The sequence below is a fragment of the Pseudophryne corroboree genome, chromosome 3 (genome assembly GCF_028390025.1).
Source record: "Pseudophryne corroboree isolate aPseCor3 chromosome 3, aPseCor3.hap2, whole genome shotgun sequence".
In the NCBI taxonomy this organism is placed as follows: domain Eukaryota; kingdom Metazoa; phylum Chordata; class Amphibia; order Anura; family Myobatrachidae; genus Pseudophryne; species Pseudophryne corroboree.
In genome coordinates, this window is record NC_086446.1 from 294082110 (window position 1) to 294100063 (window position 17954).

General features: G+C 46.8%; 2 protein-coding genes across 4 annotated transcripts in view; one reads left to right on the forward strand and one right to left on the reverse strand.

The window, feature by feature from the left end:
* The window catches only part of SS18L1 (SS18L1 subunit of BAF chromatin remodeling complex), a 92133-nt gene extending 84587 nt beyond the window's left edge, over window positions 1–7546 (reverse strand). The window contains exon 1 of one of the 3 annotated variants that reach the window (XM_063959316.1): window positions 7371–7452. Coding sequence is in view for 2 of the 3 variants with exons in the window: in XM_063959315.1 (XP_063815385.1) it covers window positions 7371–7439 (69 nt within the window). In the remaining variant the exon portion in view is untranslated. Of the gene's footprint in view, window positions 1–7370 lie in introns of all 3 variants that reach the window. The other 2 variants (XM_063959315.1, XM_063959314.1) reach the window with 2 other exon arrangements.
* Window positions 7547–7841: 295 nt separating this feature from the next.
* The window catches only part of PSMA7 (proteasome 20S subunit alpha 7), a 35595-nt gene continuing 25482 nt past the window's right edge, over window positions 7842–17954 (forward strand). The window contains exons 1-3 of the mRNA XM_063959319.1: window positions 7842–8053; window positions 8624–8750; window positions 16870–16994. Of these exons, the coding sequence (XP_063815389.1) occupies window positions 7958–8053; window positions 8624–8750; window positions 16870–16994 (348 nt within the window). The 5' untranslated portion in view covers window positions 7842–7957. The remainder of the gene's footprint in view (window positions 8054–8623; window positions 8751–16869; window positions 16995–17954) is intronic.

Sequence of the window (17954 nt, forward strand, 5' to 3'; positions counted from 1 at the left end):
GACATGCAAGTAAGCATCCTTGATGTCCAGAGACACCATAAAATCCCCCTTTCCAGGCTTGCAATGACCGCTCTGAGCGATTCCATTTTGAACTTGAACTTCTTCAGATAAATGTTCAGGGATTTTAAATTCAAAATGGGTCTGACCGAACCGTCCGGTTTCGGTACCACAAACATAGTGGAATAGTAACCCCTTCCCTGTTGAAGGAGGGGAACCTTTACCACCACCTGCTGGAGATATAACTTGCGAATCGCCGCTAACACTACCTCCCTTTCCATGGGGGAAGCTGGCAGGGCCGATTTTAGGTAACGGTGAGGTGGCGTCACCTCGAATTCCAGCTTGTATCCCTGAGACACAATTTGTATAGCCCAAGGATCCACCCGTGAGCGAACCCACTGATGGCTGAAATTTCGGAGACGCGCCCCCACCGCTCCTGGCTCCGCCTGTGGAGCCCCAGCGTCATGCGGTGGATTTAGTGGAAGCCGGGGAGGACTTTTGTTCCTGGGAACTAGCTGCATGGTGCAGCTTCTTTCCTCTACCCCTGCCTCTGGCAAGAAAGGATGCACCTCTGACTTTCTTGCTTTTTTGTGAACGAAAGGACTGCATTTGGTAATACGGTGCTTTCTTTGGCTGTGAGGGAATATATGGTAAAAAAATTTGACTTCCCAGCCGTAGCTGTGGAAACTAGGTCCGAGAGACCGTCCCCAAACAATTCCTCACCCTTGTAAGGTAAAACCTCCATGTGTTTTTTAGAGTCGGCATCACCTGTCCATTGCAGAGTCCACCGGACCCCTCTGGCAGAAATCGACATTGCGTTTATTCTAGAGCCCAGCAGGCAAATGTCCCTCTGGGCATCCCTCATATATAGGACAGCATCTTTGATATGTCCTAGGGTCAGTAAAACAGTCTCCCTGTCCAGTGTATCTATCTCCTCAGACAGAGTATCTGTCCATGCTGCCACAGCACTACACATCCAGGCCGAAGCAATTGCTGGCCTCAGTACAGTACCAGAATGTGTATAAACAGACTTCAGGATACCTTCCTGCTTCCTATCCGCAGGATCCTTTAGGGCGGCCGTATCCTGTGACGGCAGGGCCACCTTCTTAGATAAGCGAGTCAACGCTTTGTCTACCCTAGGGGAGGATTCCCAGTGTAACCTGTCCGATGGCGGGAAAGGATACGCCATAAGTAATCTTTTGGAAATCAGCACTTTCCTATTAGGAGAATCCCATGCTTTTTCACATAATTCGTTTAATTCATGTGAAGGGGGAAAAGTTACTTCTTGCTTTTTCTCCCCAAACATATAAACCCTCTTGTCAGGGACAGGGTTTTCCTCCGATATGTGCAATACATCCTTCATTGCTATAATCATGTAGCGGATGGCTTTAGTCATTTTAGGCTGCAACTTTGCATCATCGCCATCGACACTGGAGTCAGAATCCGTGTCGATATCTGTGTCAACAATCTGGGATAGTAGGCGCTTTTGAGACCCTGACGGCCTCTGAGCTGTAGGATCAGACATGGGTTGAGACCCTGACTGTCCCACTGTGTCAGCTTTATCCAACCTCTTATGCAAGGAGTTCACGTTATCATTTAAAACCTTCCACATATCCATCCAATCAGGTGTCGGCACCGTCGGCGGCGACACCACATTCATTTGCACCTGTTCTGCCTCCACGTATCCTTCCTCATCAAACATGTCGACAAACGTACCGACACACCGCATACACACAGGGGATGCTCTAAATGAGGACAGGACCCCCACAAGGTCTTTTGGGGAGACAGAGAGAGAGTATGCCAGCACACACCCCAGCGCTATATAACCCAGGGATTACACAGTAACTTAGTGTTTACCCAGTAGCTGCTGTATAATGATAAATGCGCCTAAATTTATGTGCCCCCCCCCCTCTCTTTTTTACCCTTTTTCTACCTTGAGACTGCAGGGGAGAGCCTGGGGAGCTGCCTCTCAGCGGAGCTGTAGAGAGAAAATGGCGCTGGTGAGTGCTGAGGAAGAAGGCCCCGCCCCCTCAGCGGCGGGCTTCTGTCCCGCTTCTGTGTAAAAATAATGGCGGGGGCTCGTACATATAAACAGTGCCCAGCTGTATATATGTGCCTTTTTGCCAAGAGGTATCATAATTGCTGCCCAGGGCGCCCCCCCCCCCTTGCGCCCTGCACCCTACAGTGACCGGAGTGTGCGGGTGGTGTGGGAGCAATGGCGCACAGCTGCAGTGCTGTGCGCTACCTCATGTGAAGACAGGAGTCTTCAGCCGCCGATTTCGATGTCTTCTTGCTTCTGCCGGCTTCTGTCTTCTGGCTCTGCGAGGGGGACGGCGGCGCGGCTCCGGGAATGGACGACCAAGGTTAAGATCCTGTGTTCGAACCCTCTGGAGCTAATGGTGTCCAGTAGCCTAAGAAGCGCAACCTAGCCGCAGTTAGTAGGTTTGCTTCTCTCCCCTCAGTCCCACGTAGCAGAGAGTCTGTTGCCAGCAGAAGCTCTCTGAAAATAAAAAACCTAACTAAAATACTTTCTTATTAGCAAGCTCAGGAGAGCTCACTAAAAGCACCCAGCTCTGGCCGGGCACAGATTCTAACTGGAGGAGGGGCATGGAGGGAGGAGCCAGTGCACACCAGTAGTACTAAATCTTTCTTGGAGTGCCCAGTCTCCTGCGGAGCCCGTCTATTCCCCATGGTCCTTACGGAGTCCCCAGCATCCACTAGGACGTTAGAGAAATATAAAATGCTGTTATTTAGGAATTCTTAAAAACAATAAAATAGGAACATAAATATACACTACAAAGACAGATACTCTGTAACAAGAAAAACGTGCACAATACGCAAAATACGAACCTACTATATCCTTCCTCTAATCACCATCTATTACCAATATTTATATTAATTGATGATGACTCCATAGCCACATAAAGAACTATTGGGGAGACGTATCAAGCCTACTAAAGAATGGACAAGTGGAGAAGTTGGCCATAGCAACCAATCAGCTGCTCCCTATCATTTTAAAGAATATACTTGATAAATGCTAGCTAGAATCTCATTAATTGCTATGGGCAACTTCTCCCCTCTTTAGGAGGCTTGATACATCTCCTATGGGTCTCAACCTCTTTTAAACCACAATATTATACAATAGAATCTTTGAATTGTATTAACTTCACACTACAAAGTAACACATGCTCCCTTTCTGCATTCATCAAAAGCCAGCAGCCTTGACTGCACTGGTATACCTGTATATGAGATATTGTTATCTCCTCATAGTTATGGAACAATACTCACTATTGGAGGTATAATTCCCATGGTATGAGACATACATTATATAATTTATAGTATGTGAATTATTTGACGGAGTGCGTGGCATATTAGTTACCTATGTTGGGATTTAAGAGTGATTGAGACCTATGGCTCTTTATGTGGATATAGAGTGATCACCAATTAACATAAATACTGATAATAGTAGCTGATAGTAGGAAGGACACATGCAGTATTTTAATACTTTATTTATTGTATATGCATTTCCTTTTTCAGCATACACACTGTCCTTATTGCCAGTATTTATGTTAATAATTTACTTGTAATATGTTCTGTGTAGCAGAGCACTACATATTTACTGCATAAATTAAAGTTAGGATTTATGATGAATGAAGACATCTTCCACTAAATGGCTACTTTCCCTTCTATACTAATACAGTATATCATATGTAGTCACACAACTATCTGGTGAGAAAGCAGCACCCAAAGTTAGCATCCAGGACTAGAGTCCCACTCCTTTAATAGGGGTTTGCAGATTAACATTTGCACATGAAATACTTAATCAGGTTTCTATTCCTTTTTTCCTCTATAAATTAGCTGTGAACGTTATCACATCGCGAACACTAAAATCACACAATTTCCCTTGCACCAATAGGGAATTCAATTGCACGTGATCTGCCGCCGGGTGTCCATCTCGATCAGTTACAGTAGGGGTGCAAGAAAAACTTGCAGTACAGGTGGACACAATGTGCTGTTCCGGAAAGGCACATTGCATCGTCCATCTTGTACAGTAGAATTCCCCCCAATAGAGGTGCGTGGGAAAATGTGTGGTGTTGGTGTACTATAATTCTTGGTGATATTCACAACCAGGATCACATTAAAACGCGGGATTCAGTTAAATTGCCGGCATTCAGGACCCCGATGTGGGAATCCTGAAAGCCGGCATTTTAACAACAGACGTAATACCAACACTCGCCTAGTATTCCCACTCAGTTAGGCAAGCAAATCGAGCCACTGGGCCCAAAGCGTGGTGAGCGCAGTGAATCCGCCAGGGGACTCACTGCCTCGATTCTGGCAAACGGGATGCCACTGTCGGTATACTGACAGCCGGCATCCCGTCTGCCAGTATATCATGCCGGATCCTAAAACGCATATTTCTGAGAAAAGAATTGCCCTCAAAGATTTGCTAGAAACAAGCTTGATAATCCAAAGGCGTAAGTCAAATGTGTAGTTATTAAAAAAAAAAGAGGACTTAACTGATGGGGGTATTTTTCCAAACATGGAGAGGGATAAAGTGAAAAGATATAAAGCACTAACCAATCAGTTTCTAACTCTCATTGTACAGACTGGAGATGTACCAAGCAGTGAAAAGAGTGGAGAAGTGAGCCAGTGGAGAAGTTGCCCATGGCAACCAATCAGCATTGAAATAACATTTATAATTTGCTTACTATAAAACTATACAGAGCAGCTGATTGGTTGTCATGGGCAACTTCTCCACTGGCTCACTTCTCAACTCTTTTCACTGCTTAGTAAATCTCCCCATGAGTTTGAAAAATGACAGTTAGGAGCTGATTGGTTAGTGCTTTATTTCTCTCCACCTTATCTCGCTCCATGCTTTGATAAATACCCTGCTACATAGAATCATATTACTACAAAATAATGTACAGTATAAAAGCACAATACAGAATGAATGTTGACATATTGTCAACAACCACAGAAGACAGAAATATTGAAGTCATGCTGTCAGATGATATGAAGGTAATCAGTGTAGTCAAACAGTGGAAAAAGCCATATTTGGTTGTGTTTGAAATGCTATTAAAAGCAAAATGAAAGAGGTTATATATTGCCACTACAGAGATTGCTGGTAAGATCCCCCCTTTGATACTGCATACAGTTCTGGTGGTCAATCTCCAAGAAGACACTCATGCTGCTTTCAGATCGCAAATGCCGGATCCCACCCGGTAAGAGAAACGTGTCCTTACCGGGTGGGATCCGGCATTTGCGCTCCTTTGCTGGCTTTCCGACCCGGCAATATACCGGGTCGGTTGCCATAGAAGCGGGGAGCGCAGCAGCAGGGGCGGGGGTGGAGGCGGCGACGGGAGATGAGCTCATCTCCTGCGCCGCCTCTCCCTATGCTGTGAATGGAAGCCGTGTCGCATCGGAACGGCTCCCATTCACACTGCACCTGACCGGGTATTCAACCCGGTAATAACCCTTCTTTTTTACCGGGTTGAATTACCGGGTCAGGCGACCCGCTAATTCAGCAAAGGAGCTTTCACACCGCACACTGACCCGTTTCGACACGGCAATATGCCGTGTCGATACCGGGTTATTTGTGCGATGTGAAAGGGGTATCAGAAAATAGAAAGCAAGAAAAAATTGTAGAAGGGCTACTAAAGTGGCATATGGGCTACCTAGGTTTAGAGAAGAAAAATGACATAGGCAAGGCTGAATAAGGGGTCTACTTACTAAGCCTTAATAAAGTGGAGAGATAAAGTACCAACCAACCAGCTCCTGTCATTTTTCAAACACAGCCTGTAACATGGCAGTTAGGAGCTGATTGTTTGGTGCTTTCTCCACTGATAGTAGATAGACCCCTTAGTGGCAAAATGGCACTCTGTCAGTGTTTGTGATGACCAGTGGCACCCCAATTCGGAGTGACTGCTTATAACATGAAGGAGATAGAACCATCCAGCAGCTTTTTACATGTGTGGCTGCTGACTCCTTCATATTTGTATTATGAGCGTGGTGTTTTTTTTTTATATCACAGCATAGTGCCACCCTAAGACTTTGGAAATAATAATGTCATCCCACCTCCCACCTGCTAAGGTAAGAAATAGCAGGGTGGTAGGCAATACTGAGGAGAGGGGCATAGCTTCCAAGAGTGGTTCAGCACCTTGGGAGCCAGCAGGACTTGATCAATATTATATTATAATATAACAATATTATTATAATATAACAATGGTTAATGTTCAGGGTGGCTGCATTTTATATAAGAAATACATCTAAGGGATACGCTTTGAAACTTGGTGGCAGGAAGACTAAAAGGAAACTTAATGAAAAACTATTTAGCATACTGTATAGGGTGAAAGATCCATAGAATAGGCTCACAAAACTTGTGGTGGCGACTCAGAGGAAAACAAATGAAGAATGACAAATGTAGCCATTATTAGGCATTTTCTATGTTTTTGAGTTTTCAACAGTAAATTTCAGGCATACGGCTCATTTTAAACATTGTAGCCATAAGTTGTAGTACCCATAATAATGATTGCAACTGTAAAATATCAGGAACCAGAAACACGTTATGTTCAGTGTGGAATTATATTGCATTACCAAATAGTTGCAGGTTTTACTGATGCTAAACCAATGACAGTACATTTCATTATTAAGAGATCATTCATTAAAAATAAAAAATGTCTACAATTCATAAAGGGTTCTGTAAATTATTTGCTCATACAAATTTTGTCAACTACAATTTTTTTACTGACTTTATGTAACAAGTGACATTGCTTATCCTGGCTGACACATTTGCAATGAATAAAACACCCAGCACCAATGTCATCAACACAGAGCAATAGTATACGAGACCTATAAAGTAGCATGGCATACCCCATTATGCATCAGATGGTAAAGACTGTGTGCTGTTGTTCCCCATTCTGCATCACTTCTGAGCCAGTATAAAGAGAATCAGAAAACTGTAACCTCCTGTCAGACAATGGTAAAATATAGCTTCTCATTCACCACCCCTCCTCCCTAATCCACAGATAACGATGAAGAAGACACTCATGCATCTTGTTCTTTTTGTCATCATGGAGGCAAATGCCACCTGGGAGAGATGATGTATTCCATTTCCACCCGAACCTCCTATCGCTCTATTGCACACCCGACACCACACACGTACGTATAATATATATATATATATATATATATATATATATATATATATATGAACACATACATACATACATACATGTATACAATTTTTTTTGAAGCTCGCACTTGTGCATCTGTCATATTCTGCATAGCATGTATGACAGATGACACATGGGGAATTTATCTCCTCTCCTTAGAATAAAGCTGCTGCCATCAGACACCCCCTGCAGATAATTTACCTTCTGTATAGTTTGCTGGGTGACCTCTCCTTTCCCTCTGGGTCTGGCTGAAGCAAAGGCCACAGACATGATCCCACTATGCCCCTGTGTGTCTGATCTTAGGTGTCAGCTCCGTATAAATTATTACAGATATTCTTAATATCGGCACCCTATTACAAGCCAGGGGACTCTTATTCTGTGCAGCAGACAGGGGCGGTGCGGGGGTCAATTAAACAACTTGTCTACACTCGGATCTAGTGTGTAGCGTACATTGTATCTGTTTTGTATAGAGTGCTAATATATAACCTCCATTAAACCTACATTGAGCTATACAAGTGTACTAGTCTGAGGTGTTAGTACAATGTATTGGACACCTCCCCTGTACACAAGTGGTATGTCCCACAAGCCGGGTTTCCTGTCTCAGGCACCGGGTAGAGCAGGTTCCCGGGGGCGGGGCTTGGTAACGCAAATTACGTAGACTAGAGGAGAGACTCGGCCATTGGGTTACGCTACGCCGACGCTCTAAGTAGGCTTCGTGAATTGGCGGCGGATGAGTGCGCTGTTTTCAGTAGGTTTCGTTTTGTGAGCGTTGTATTCCCGGTGCGAGGATGAGCTACGACAGGGCAATCACCGTCTTCTCCCCGGACGGCCATCTCTTCCAGGTGGAATATGCGCAGGAGGCCGTGAAGAAAGGATCCACAGCGGTAAAAATGGACAGATACGTCTATATACCAATTCCTATACGCGGTAGCATAAAGGAAAACAGGGACTGTGGTGGTGTTGGGGAAAGACGGGATCTGGGGGAGAGGGGGCAGAGTAACCCCTCTGGGGAAGGAATAACAGGGAGCATCTCCGGCTGCAGATAGGATCCCCCATAGCGGGAGAATGGAAGTCGGGATCCGGGGTCAGGGCAGAGGGATCACACTTAAAATCGGGATTCCCTGGGTGAAAAAACGTGGTTTGGACACTGAAAGTTAAACTCACAATAATAATAATAAATGCAGAACCAAACCACATTCTTTTACATTTTGGGATCAGAGCTGCAGAGAATCCATGCCACCACAGTAATAATTTCTCATCAGGAGTGCATCTGCATAGTTATATTGCAAGTCATTTTGGGCCTTTCACGTAGGGCAACATAGAGTTCATCTGTAGATGTTTCCATAGAAAAGGTTCCTCTGTGCTGTTGGCTAATCACAGTATGATTCTTGCTTTTCATATTATACAAGAATATTGTTTGAAGTTAATGAAATGTTTTGTTCTGTCTGCATTAGGTTGGGGTACGAGGAAAAGAAATTGTGGTCCTTGGCGTAGAGAAGAAATCTGTAGCCAAATTGCAAGATGAGAGGACAGTACGGAAGATCTGTGCGCTGGATGAGAATGTTTTTATGGCTTTTGCAGGTATGACCATTATTGGATGACCGGGCTACAGTGTATGCACCAAAGGCTTACCAGAAATCACTACTATGCGGTCTATGCAATTAGCTCCGTTTTTTTTTTCCACCCAGGCGAAAAAACTGAGCTTTTTGCTAATTTTAGGACGAATGGGGATTCGCCCTATAAAATAACAGGGTCGGATTTTCGCCTAGGCGAGGAAAAAAAAGCAGGGGTGGAAAGCACGTGGACTGGCGAATCCACATGTTTTCCGTTGAAAATGCAGCCCATTTTCGCAGATTTTGATGCATTTTTCGTCGTGGGGTATCCCATCCACTTCTCCATCTCTTTTTTTTCCTTTAGCCCGTGGGTCTTCAACCTGTGGCCTTGCAGCTGTTGTGGAACTACACATCCCAGCATGCATGCCTTAATAGCAAAACTGTAGTAGGGCATGCTGGGATGTGCAGTTCCACAGCAGCTCAAGGGCCGCAGGTTGAAGACCCATGCTTTAGCCTGATGCCCCCTCTGTCTATAACGTCGTCACCCTCTTCTGCTCCAGCCTCATTCTTATTTCTCTAACGTCCTAGAGGATGCTGGGGACTCCGTAAGGACCATGGGGAATAGACGGGCTCCGCAGGAGATGGGGCACTTTAAGAAAGCTTTGGATTCTGGGTGTGCACTGGCTCCTCCCTCTATGTCCCTCCTCCAGACCTCAGTTTTACACTGTGCCCAGAGCGAGATGGGTGCACTGCAGGGAGCTCCCCTGAGTTCTCTGCCTAGAAAGCATTTTTGTTTGGAATTTTTCTACATTTTTACAGGGAGCACTTCTGGCAACAGGCTCCCTGCATCAAGGGACTGAGGAGAGAGGGGCAGACCTTCTTAAATGATAGGCTCTGCTTCCTCGGCTACTGGACACCATTAGCTCCAGAGGGGGTGAACACAGGTTCTTACTGGGCGTCCACCCCCAGAGCCGCGCCGCCGTTCTCCTCACAGAGCCAGAAGAAACGAAGTCAGAAGACGTCTCAGGCGGCAGAAGCCTTCAGAGCTTCACTGAGGTAACGCACAGCACCGCAGCTGTGCGTCATTGCTCCCATACACCTCACATACTCCGGTCACTGTACGGATGCAGGGCGCAGGGGGGGGCGCCCTGGGCAGCAATATAACACCTCTCTTATGGCAAAAGACAATATACATGTACAGGTGGGCACTGTACATGTATATAAAAGAGCCATTTTTCAATAACTTTGAGCGGGACAGAAGCCCGCCACCGAGGGGGCGGGGCTTCTCCCTCAGCACTCACCAGCGCCATTTTTCTCTCCACAGAACGCTGAGAGGAAGCTCCCCGGACTCTCCCCTGCTTACACACGGTGAAGGGGTGTTTAAAAGAGAGGGGGTGGGGCACATAATTGGCAGGTAAGATATTATACAGCGATGCTGGGGGGGGGGGGGATTTGTGTTGGTCTCCAGGGTCATTGCGCTGGGGTGTGTGCTGGCATACTCTGTCTCTCCAAAGGGCCTTAAAGGGGATACCGTCTTCAGAAAAGAGTTTCCCTGTGTGTGTGAAGTGTGTCGGTACGTGTGTGTCGACATGTTTGACGAGGAAGGCTTGCTTAATGTGGAGGGTGAGTGTTTGAATGCCAGGTCGCCGTCGGCAACGCCGACACCGGACTGGGTGGATATGCTGAATGTCTTAAATGCAAATGTGAATCTCCTGCATAAAAGGTTAGACAAGGCTGAAGCTAGGGATCAGTCAGGTAGCCAGACCGTGCCTGTCCCTGTGGCGCCAGGACCTTCAGGGTCTCAAAAGCGCCCCATATCCCAGGTCGCTGACACAGATACTGACTCTAGTGTCGACTATGAGGATGCAAAATTACAGCCCAAGGTGGCAAAGGGTATTCGATACATGATTATTGCCATCAGAGGTTTTGGATATCACTGAGGAACCCCCTGTCCCTGACACGAGGGTTCACATGTATAAAGGGAAAAAGTCTGAGGTCACGTTACCGTCCTCATTTGAGCTAAGCGAATTGTGCGAAAAGGCTTGGGAGTCTCCGGATAGGAGACTACATGTTCCCAAAAGGATTCTTATGGCGTATCCTTTTCCACAGATCGATAGGATACGATGGGAATCTTCGCCTAAAGTAGACAAGGCACTGACACGCTTATCCAAGAAGGTGGCACTGCCTTCTCCGGATACTGCTTCCCTCAAGGATCCTGCTGATCGCAAGCAGGAAATTACCATGAAGCACATTTACACACATTCAGGAACTATCGTTAGACCGGCCATGGCGTCGGCCTGGGTTTGTAGTGCTGTCGTGGCATGGGCAGACTCCTTATCTACGGAGATTGACACCTTAGATAGGGATACCATTCTAATGACCATTGAACATATCAGAGATGCTGCCTTGTATATGCGGGATGCTCAGAGAGACATTTGTTTACTAAGCTCCAGAATAAACGCTATGTCTATTTCTGCTAGGCGACTCTTGTGGACCCGACAGTGGACGGGAGATGCCGACTCAAAGCGGCATATGGAGTCATTGCCTTACAAGGGGGAGGAGTTGTTTGGAGACGGCCTCTCGGACATTGTCTCTACTGCTACGGCCGGTAAATCGAATTTTTTTTACCTTATGTTCCCCCGCAGCATGCTAAGATGGTACCGCATTATCAAATGCAGTCCTTTCGTTTTAATAAAAGCAAGAAGGTACGAGGATCGTCCTTTGTTGCCAGAGGTAAAGGCAAGGGAAAAAAGCTGCACCCGGCTAGTTCCCAAGAGCAGAAGTCCTCCCCTACTTCCGCAAAGTCCACCGCATGACGCTGGGGCTTTCCGGGGGGGGAGGGTCAGATCAAGTGGGGGCACGTCTTCGTCTTTTCAGCCACGTCTGGGTTCTATCACTGGTGGATCCCTGGGCAATAGAGATTGTTTCCCAGGGATACAGACTGGAATTCAAAGACATGCCTCCTCGCCGGTTTTTCAAATCGGCTCTGCCGGCTTCCCCGTCGAAGAGGGAGCTGGTGTTAGCTGCAATTCACAAATTGTACATTCAACAGGTGATAGTCGAAGTCCCTCATCTCCAGCAAGGAGGGGGTTATTATTCATCCCTGTTTGTGGTACCGAAACCGGACGGTTCGGTCAGACCCATTTTAAATCTGAAATCCCTGAACCTGTACTTGAAGAGGTTCAGGTTCAAAATGGAATCGCTCAGAGCGGTCATCGCCAGCCTGGAGGGAGGGGATTGGATGGTGTCCCTGGACATAAAGGATGTGTACCTTCATGTTCCGATTTTCCCTCCTCACCAGGCGTTCCTGAGATTTGCAGTACAGGACTGTCGCTACCAATTTCAGACGTTGCCGTTTGGTCTTTCCACGGCCCTGAGAATTTTCACCAAGGTAATGGCGGAAATGATGGCGCTCCTGCGCAGGCAGGGCGTCACAATTATCCCGTACTTGGACGATCTCCTCATAAAGGCGAGATCTCGGGAGAAGTTGCTGGACAGCGTGTCTCGGTCCGTGAAGACGTTGCAGAGGCACGGCTGGCTTCTCAATTTACCGAAAGCCCAGCTAGTCCCTGCAACGCGTCTGGCCTTTTTTGGGCCTGATTCTAGACACAGACCAAAAAAGAGTTTTTCTTCCAGTGGAGAAGGCTCGGGAGCTCGTAGCTCTAGTCAGGAACCTATTGAAGCCAAAAAAGGTTTCAGTGCATCATTGCACGAGGGTTCTGGGGAAGATGGTGGCTGCATACGAGGCCATCCCCTTTGGCAGGTTCCATGCAAGGACCTTTCAATGGGACCTATTGGACAAATGGTCCGGGTCCTATCTACACATGCAAAATCGGATCACCCGGTCTCTCAGGGCCAGGGTGTCTCTCCTGTGGTGGCTGCGCAGTGCTCACCTCCTGGAGGGTCGCAGGTTCGGCATTCAGGACTGGGTCCTGGTGACCACGGACGCGAGCCTCCGAGGTTGGGGAGCTGTCGAACTAGGAAGAAATTCCAGGGTCTCTGGTCAAGCCTAGAGACTGGTCTCCACATCAATGTCCTGGAGTTGAGGGCCATATACAACGCCCTACGCCAAGCGGAGGAATGGCTTCGGAACAAACCGGTTCTGATTCAGTCAGACAATGTCACGGCAGTGGCTCATGTAAACCGCCAAGGCGGCACAAGGAGCAGAGTGGCCATGGCAGAGGCGACCAGGATTCTGCGCTGGGCGGAAGGCCATGTAAGCGCACTATCAGCAGTGTTCATCCCGGGGGTGGACAACGGGGAGGCGGACTTCCTCAGCAGGCGCGACCTGCATCCGGGAGAGTGGGGACTTCATCAAGAAGTCTTCACACAGATCACGGATCGGTGGGGACTGCCTCAGATAGACATGATGGCGTCCCGCCTCATCAAAAAGCTAAAGAGGTATTGCGCCAGGTCAAGAGACCCTCAGGCGGTTGCGGTAGACGCTCTGGTGACACCTTGGGTGTTCAGATCGGTCTATGTGTTTCCTCCTCTATCTCTCATACCCAAGGTGTTGAGGATAATAAGAATAAGAAGGGTCAGAACAATCCTCATTGTTCCAGATTGGCCATGGAGGACTTGGTATCCGGATCTGCAAGAGTTGCTCACAGAAGATCTGTGGCCTCTTCCTCTAAGGCAGGACCTGCTGCAGCAGGGGCCCTGTATGTTCCAAGACTTACCGCAGCTGCGTTTTACGGCATGGCGGTTGAACGCCGGATCCTAGCGAAAAAAGGGATTCCGGAGGAGGTCATTCCTACCCTGATCGGGGCTAGGAAGGACGTGACGTCGAAACATTATCACCATATATGGCGAAAATATGTTGCTTGGTGTGAGGCCAGAGCTGCTCCTACGGAGGAGTTCCAGTTGGGCCGTCTGCTTCACTTCCTTCAAATGGGAGTGAATTTGGGCCTAAAATTAGGGTCCATAAAGATTCAAATTTCGGCCTTATCCATTTTCTTTCAAAGAGAATTGGCTTCTCTTCCTGAAGTACAGACTTTCGTGAAGGGCGTGCTGCATATTTAGCCTCCCTTTGTACCTCCGATGGCGCCTTGGGACCTTAACGTGGTATTAAGTTTCCTCAAGTCACCTTGGTTTGAACCACTCAAAACAGTGGAGTTGAAATACCTCACTTGGAAAGTGGTCATGTTGTTGGCCCTAGCTTCTGCAAGGCGGGTTTCGGAAGTGGCGGCTTTATCATATAAAAGCCCATACCTGATTTTTCACGTGGGTAGGGCAGAGTTGAGGACTCGTCCTCAATTTCTGCCCAAGGTGGTCTCATCTTTTCATATGAACCAACCTATTGTCGTGCCTGTGGCTACACGGGACTTGGAGGATTCCGATTCCCTGGATGTGGTCAGGGCTTTGAAGATTTATGTGACCAGAACAGCTAGGATCAGGAAGACCGAAGCTCTGTTTGTTCTGTATGTTGGCGCTCCTGCTTCAAAGCAGACTATTGCTCGCTGGATCTGTAACACGATTCAGCAGGCGCATTCTTCGGCAGGATTGCCATTGCCTAAATCGGTTAAGACCCATTCCACTAGGAAGGTGGGCTCTTCTTGGGCGGCTGCCCGAGGGGTCTCGGCACTACAACTGTGCCGAGCTGCTACTTGGTCGGGGTCAAACACCTTTGCAAAGTTCTATAAGTTTGATACCCTGGCTGAGGAGGACCTCCTGTTTGCTCAATCGGTGCTGCAGAGTCATCCGCACTCTCCCGCCCGTTTGGGAGCTTTGGTATAATCCCCATGGTCCTTACGGAGTCCCCAGCATCCTCTAGGACATTAGAGAAAATAAGATTTTACTTACCGGTAAATCTATTTCCCGTAGTCCGTAGAGGATGCTGGGCGCCCGTCCCAAGTGCGGACTTCTTCTGCAAGACTTGTATATAGTTATTGCTTACATAAGGGTTATGTTATAGTTGATTGGGTTTGAACCGAGGCTATGTTATTGTTCATACTGTTAACTGGGTAGTTTATCACAAGTTATACGGTGTGGCTGGTATGAATCTTGCCCTTAGCTTTACAAAAATCCTTTCCTCGTACTGTTCATCTCCTCTGGGCACAGTTTCTCTAACTGAGGTCTGGAGGAGGGACATAGAGGGAGGAGCCAGTGCACACCCAGAATCCAAAGCTTTCTTAGTGCCCTATCTCCTGCAGAGCCCGTCTATTCCCCATGGTCCTTACGGAGTCCCCAGCATCCTCTACGGACTACGAGAAATAGATTTACCGGTAAGTAAAATCTTATTTTTTTGGACTCCTGCCCTATCCCCCTCTCCAGCCTTATTCTCATCTCCATCTCTATGACTCCGGATCCAGCTCATGTTCTTCTCCAACCCTAATCCCCCTCTGCGGTTTCAGCTTTATCCCTCTTTCTGGCTTCAGCTTCCTCCACCTCTCTGGCTTTAGTCTCATTCCCCTTTGTCTCTTCGGCTGCAGCAGTGCACCCATTATGTCTCTCAGTATCCAGCCCCATTTAACTTCTCTGTCTTGAAGTTCTGCTGCTCCTCTTTGCGGCTCCAGTTCAGTTACGTGATGTCCTGTCATACTGCTGTATTGATTAAATAATAAAAGAAATAAAAAAAACTTTCCATGGCCGATTGGCCTCCCAGTCCCTCTTCAAGCTGCGCATGCCGTGCTCCCAGTTCCTTTTCATGTCTGCGTCCTGCAGTATTCACTGGACAAGCTGCAGAGCCAGAACCTAGACTGGTCTCCAGACGACTCAGTGGCTGGGGCCCCTCTGAATGTTGGGGCCCTGTACAACTGTACACTTAGTCTTCCACCCCCCCTGTCGCCGGGCCTGGATAAGTGAAGGGGGAAATCAGGTGTAGAGCAGCTGCTACAGGTGTAGCAATAGAGGAAAACAACAATATGGTTCAAGGAGCAGCCCCAAACACTGTGGGACGGGAGTGGAATGCCAAAAATGAAGCAACTCTAGTGACCAATGTCAGATAAAATAGTATTTATAAACTGTATTATTTTATCTGACATTGGTCACTAGAGCTGTTTCATTTTTGGCATTCCACTCCCGTCCCACAGTGTTTGGGGCTGCTCCTTGTACCATATTGTTACTTACTTCAACCTTATACTTTTACATAAGCTGTATTATTTCCTCCTCGTTAACCTTTTTGATACATGGATGAGTGGACATGAACAGGTTTCTTAATTATCCTCCTTTATCTGATGTAGTATATTAATAACATTTTATTTAGACAGAATTAGAGTTTATCATGCTACACAAACTTAGAGGGATATTCTCAATAGCTGTACGTCTAATATCCATCTGTATTTGCAGGCTAGGAGAGTGTTTTTTTTTATTTTCCTCATACAAAATTACAGTAAACCAGATCACATCTGATCGGTTGTTTACTTTTTGGCAACTGTCTTAATATGACTTGCCCTTCTGTTTAGCAAATAGGCATCAAAAACCCAAAGCAGGTTCACCCCACAGCTCATTGTGATATAGGACGCCATCTGTTCGGTCTCTACTATAGAGCTCTAAAGAGGACTGGATGGACTGTAATGCACAACTTGAACAGGCCATAGGGGGTCATTCCGAGTTGATCGCTCGCTGACGTTTTCACAGTGCAGCGAAAAGTTTATTACTGCGCATTCACCGCAATGCGCAGGCGTGTCGTACGAGTACAAAGCGGATCGTTGCTGGGCGATGGATTTAACGAAGAATCCATTCGCACAGCCGATCGCAAGGAGATTGACAGGAAGAGGGCGTTTGTGAGTGTCAACTGACCATTTTCAGGGATTATTTGGAAAAACGTAGGCGTGTCCAAGCGTTTGCAGGGCGGCTGTCTGACGTCCATTCCGGGACCAAAAAGACTGAAGTGATCGCAAGGGCTTAGTAAGTTCAGAGCTACTCAGAAACTGCAAAAAACTTTTTCGTCCCGCTCGGCTGCACACGCGTTCGCACACTTGCAAAGCGAAGATACACTCCCCGGTGGGTGGCGACTATGCGATTGCACGGCTGCTAAAAGTAGCTAGCGAGCGATCAACTTGGAATGAGGGCAATAGTATGACCTGGTTCCTGGAATGTAGGTGATTGATGTACTGGGCGGCAGATTTTATTGGGCTTTTTCCAAAAGTGGATAACCAAATTGATTGTTTAGCAGTATAGCACAAACAGAATCACCTCTGTTACAGGTCTCACCGCTGATGCTCGGATTGTTATAAACCGCGCACGTGTTGAATGTCAGAGCCACCGACTTACAGTAGAAGATCCGGTGACAGTGGAATACATTACAAGATATATTGCTAGTCTGAAACAGGTGAGTCCGTCTTAACAGCAAACTGTTTAAAGAAACATCAAACCTATAATGCAAATGACGTATAAACAGAATTCCAACAACAACATTCACAGACCTATGTAAAAGTTTCTGGAGTTTAAGAGCTTTCAGTTCAATGTATTTGTGATAATACCAGGACAGACCCTTTTTTTCCTTTCTTAAAGTGTGTGTAACAAACAATAAGTTGCTGTGAGTGAGGATACACACAGTGGCATCTTTTGTAAACAGTGCATTTTATGTTACTTTAACAGACTCTCTAGGAGGCAGATTGTCACTAAGGGGGTAATTCAGAGTTGATCACAGCAGCAAACTTGTTAGCGTGCAAACCATGTGCACTGCAGGTGTGGCAGATATAACATGTGCAGAGAGTTAGATTTGGGTGGGTTATATTGTTTCTGCAGGGTAAATACTGGCTGCTTTGTTTTTACACTGCAATCTAGGTTTCAGTTTGAACATACCCCACCGAAATCTAACACTCTCTGCACATGTTATATCTGCCCCACCTGCAGTGCACATGGTTTTGCCCAACTACTAACAAATTTGCTGCTGCGATCAGGTCTGAATTAGGCCCTAAGAGCAAGGTTCTGCTGCACACATTGCTGGTAATCTTGTTGGGGGAACTCAGGGGTCTATTTACTAAGCCTTGGATGGAGATAAAGTTGCTGGAGATAAAGTAACAGCCAATCTGCTCCTAACTGTCATTTTTCAAACACAGCCTGTGGATGGCATGTAGGAGCCAATTGGCGGGTACTTTTATCTCCAGCGACTTTATCTCCATCTAAGGCTTAGTAAATAGACCCATTAAGGGAGGTACTAACGGAGCGATATTCTAAGAAATCTGACTAGATTGCTTAGAATTTGAGCATTATCGCTCCGTGTGTACCCCCTATAGCGCTGCGCTGCCCCGCGCATCGCTATCGCTGCTGCTAGATTGGCCTGCAT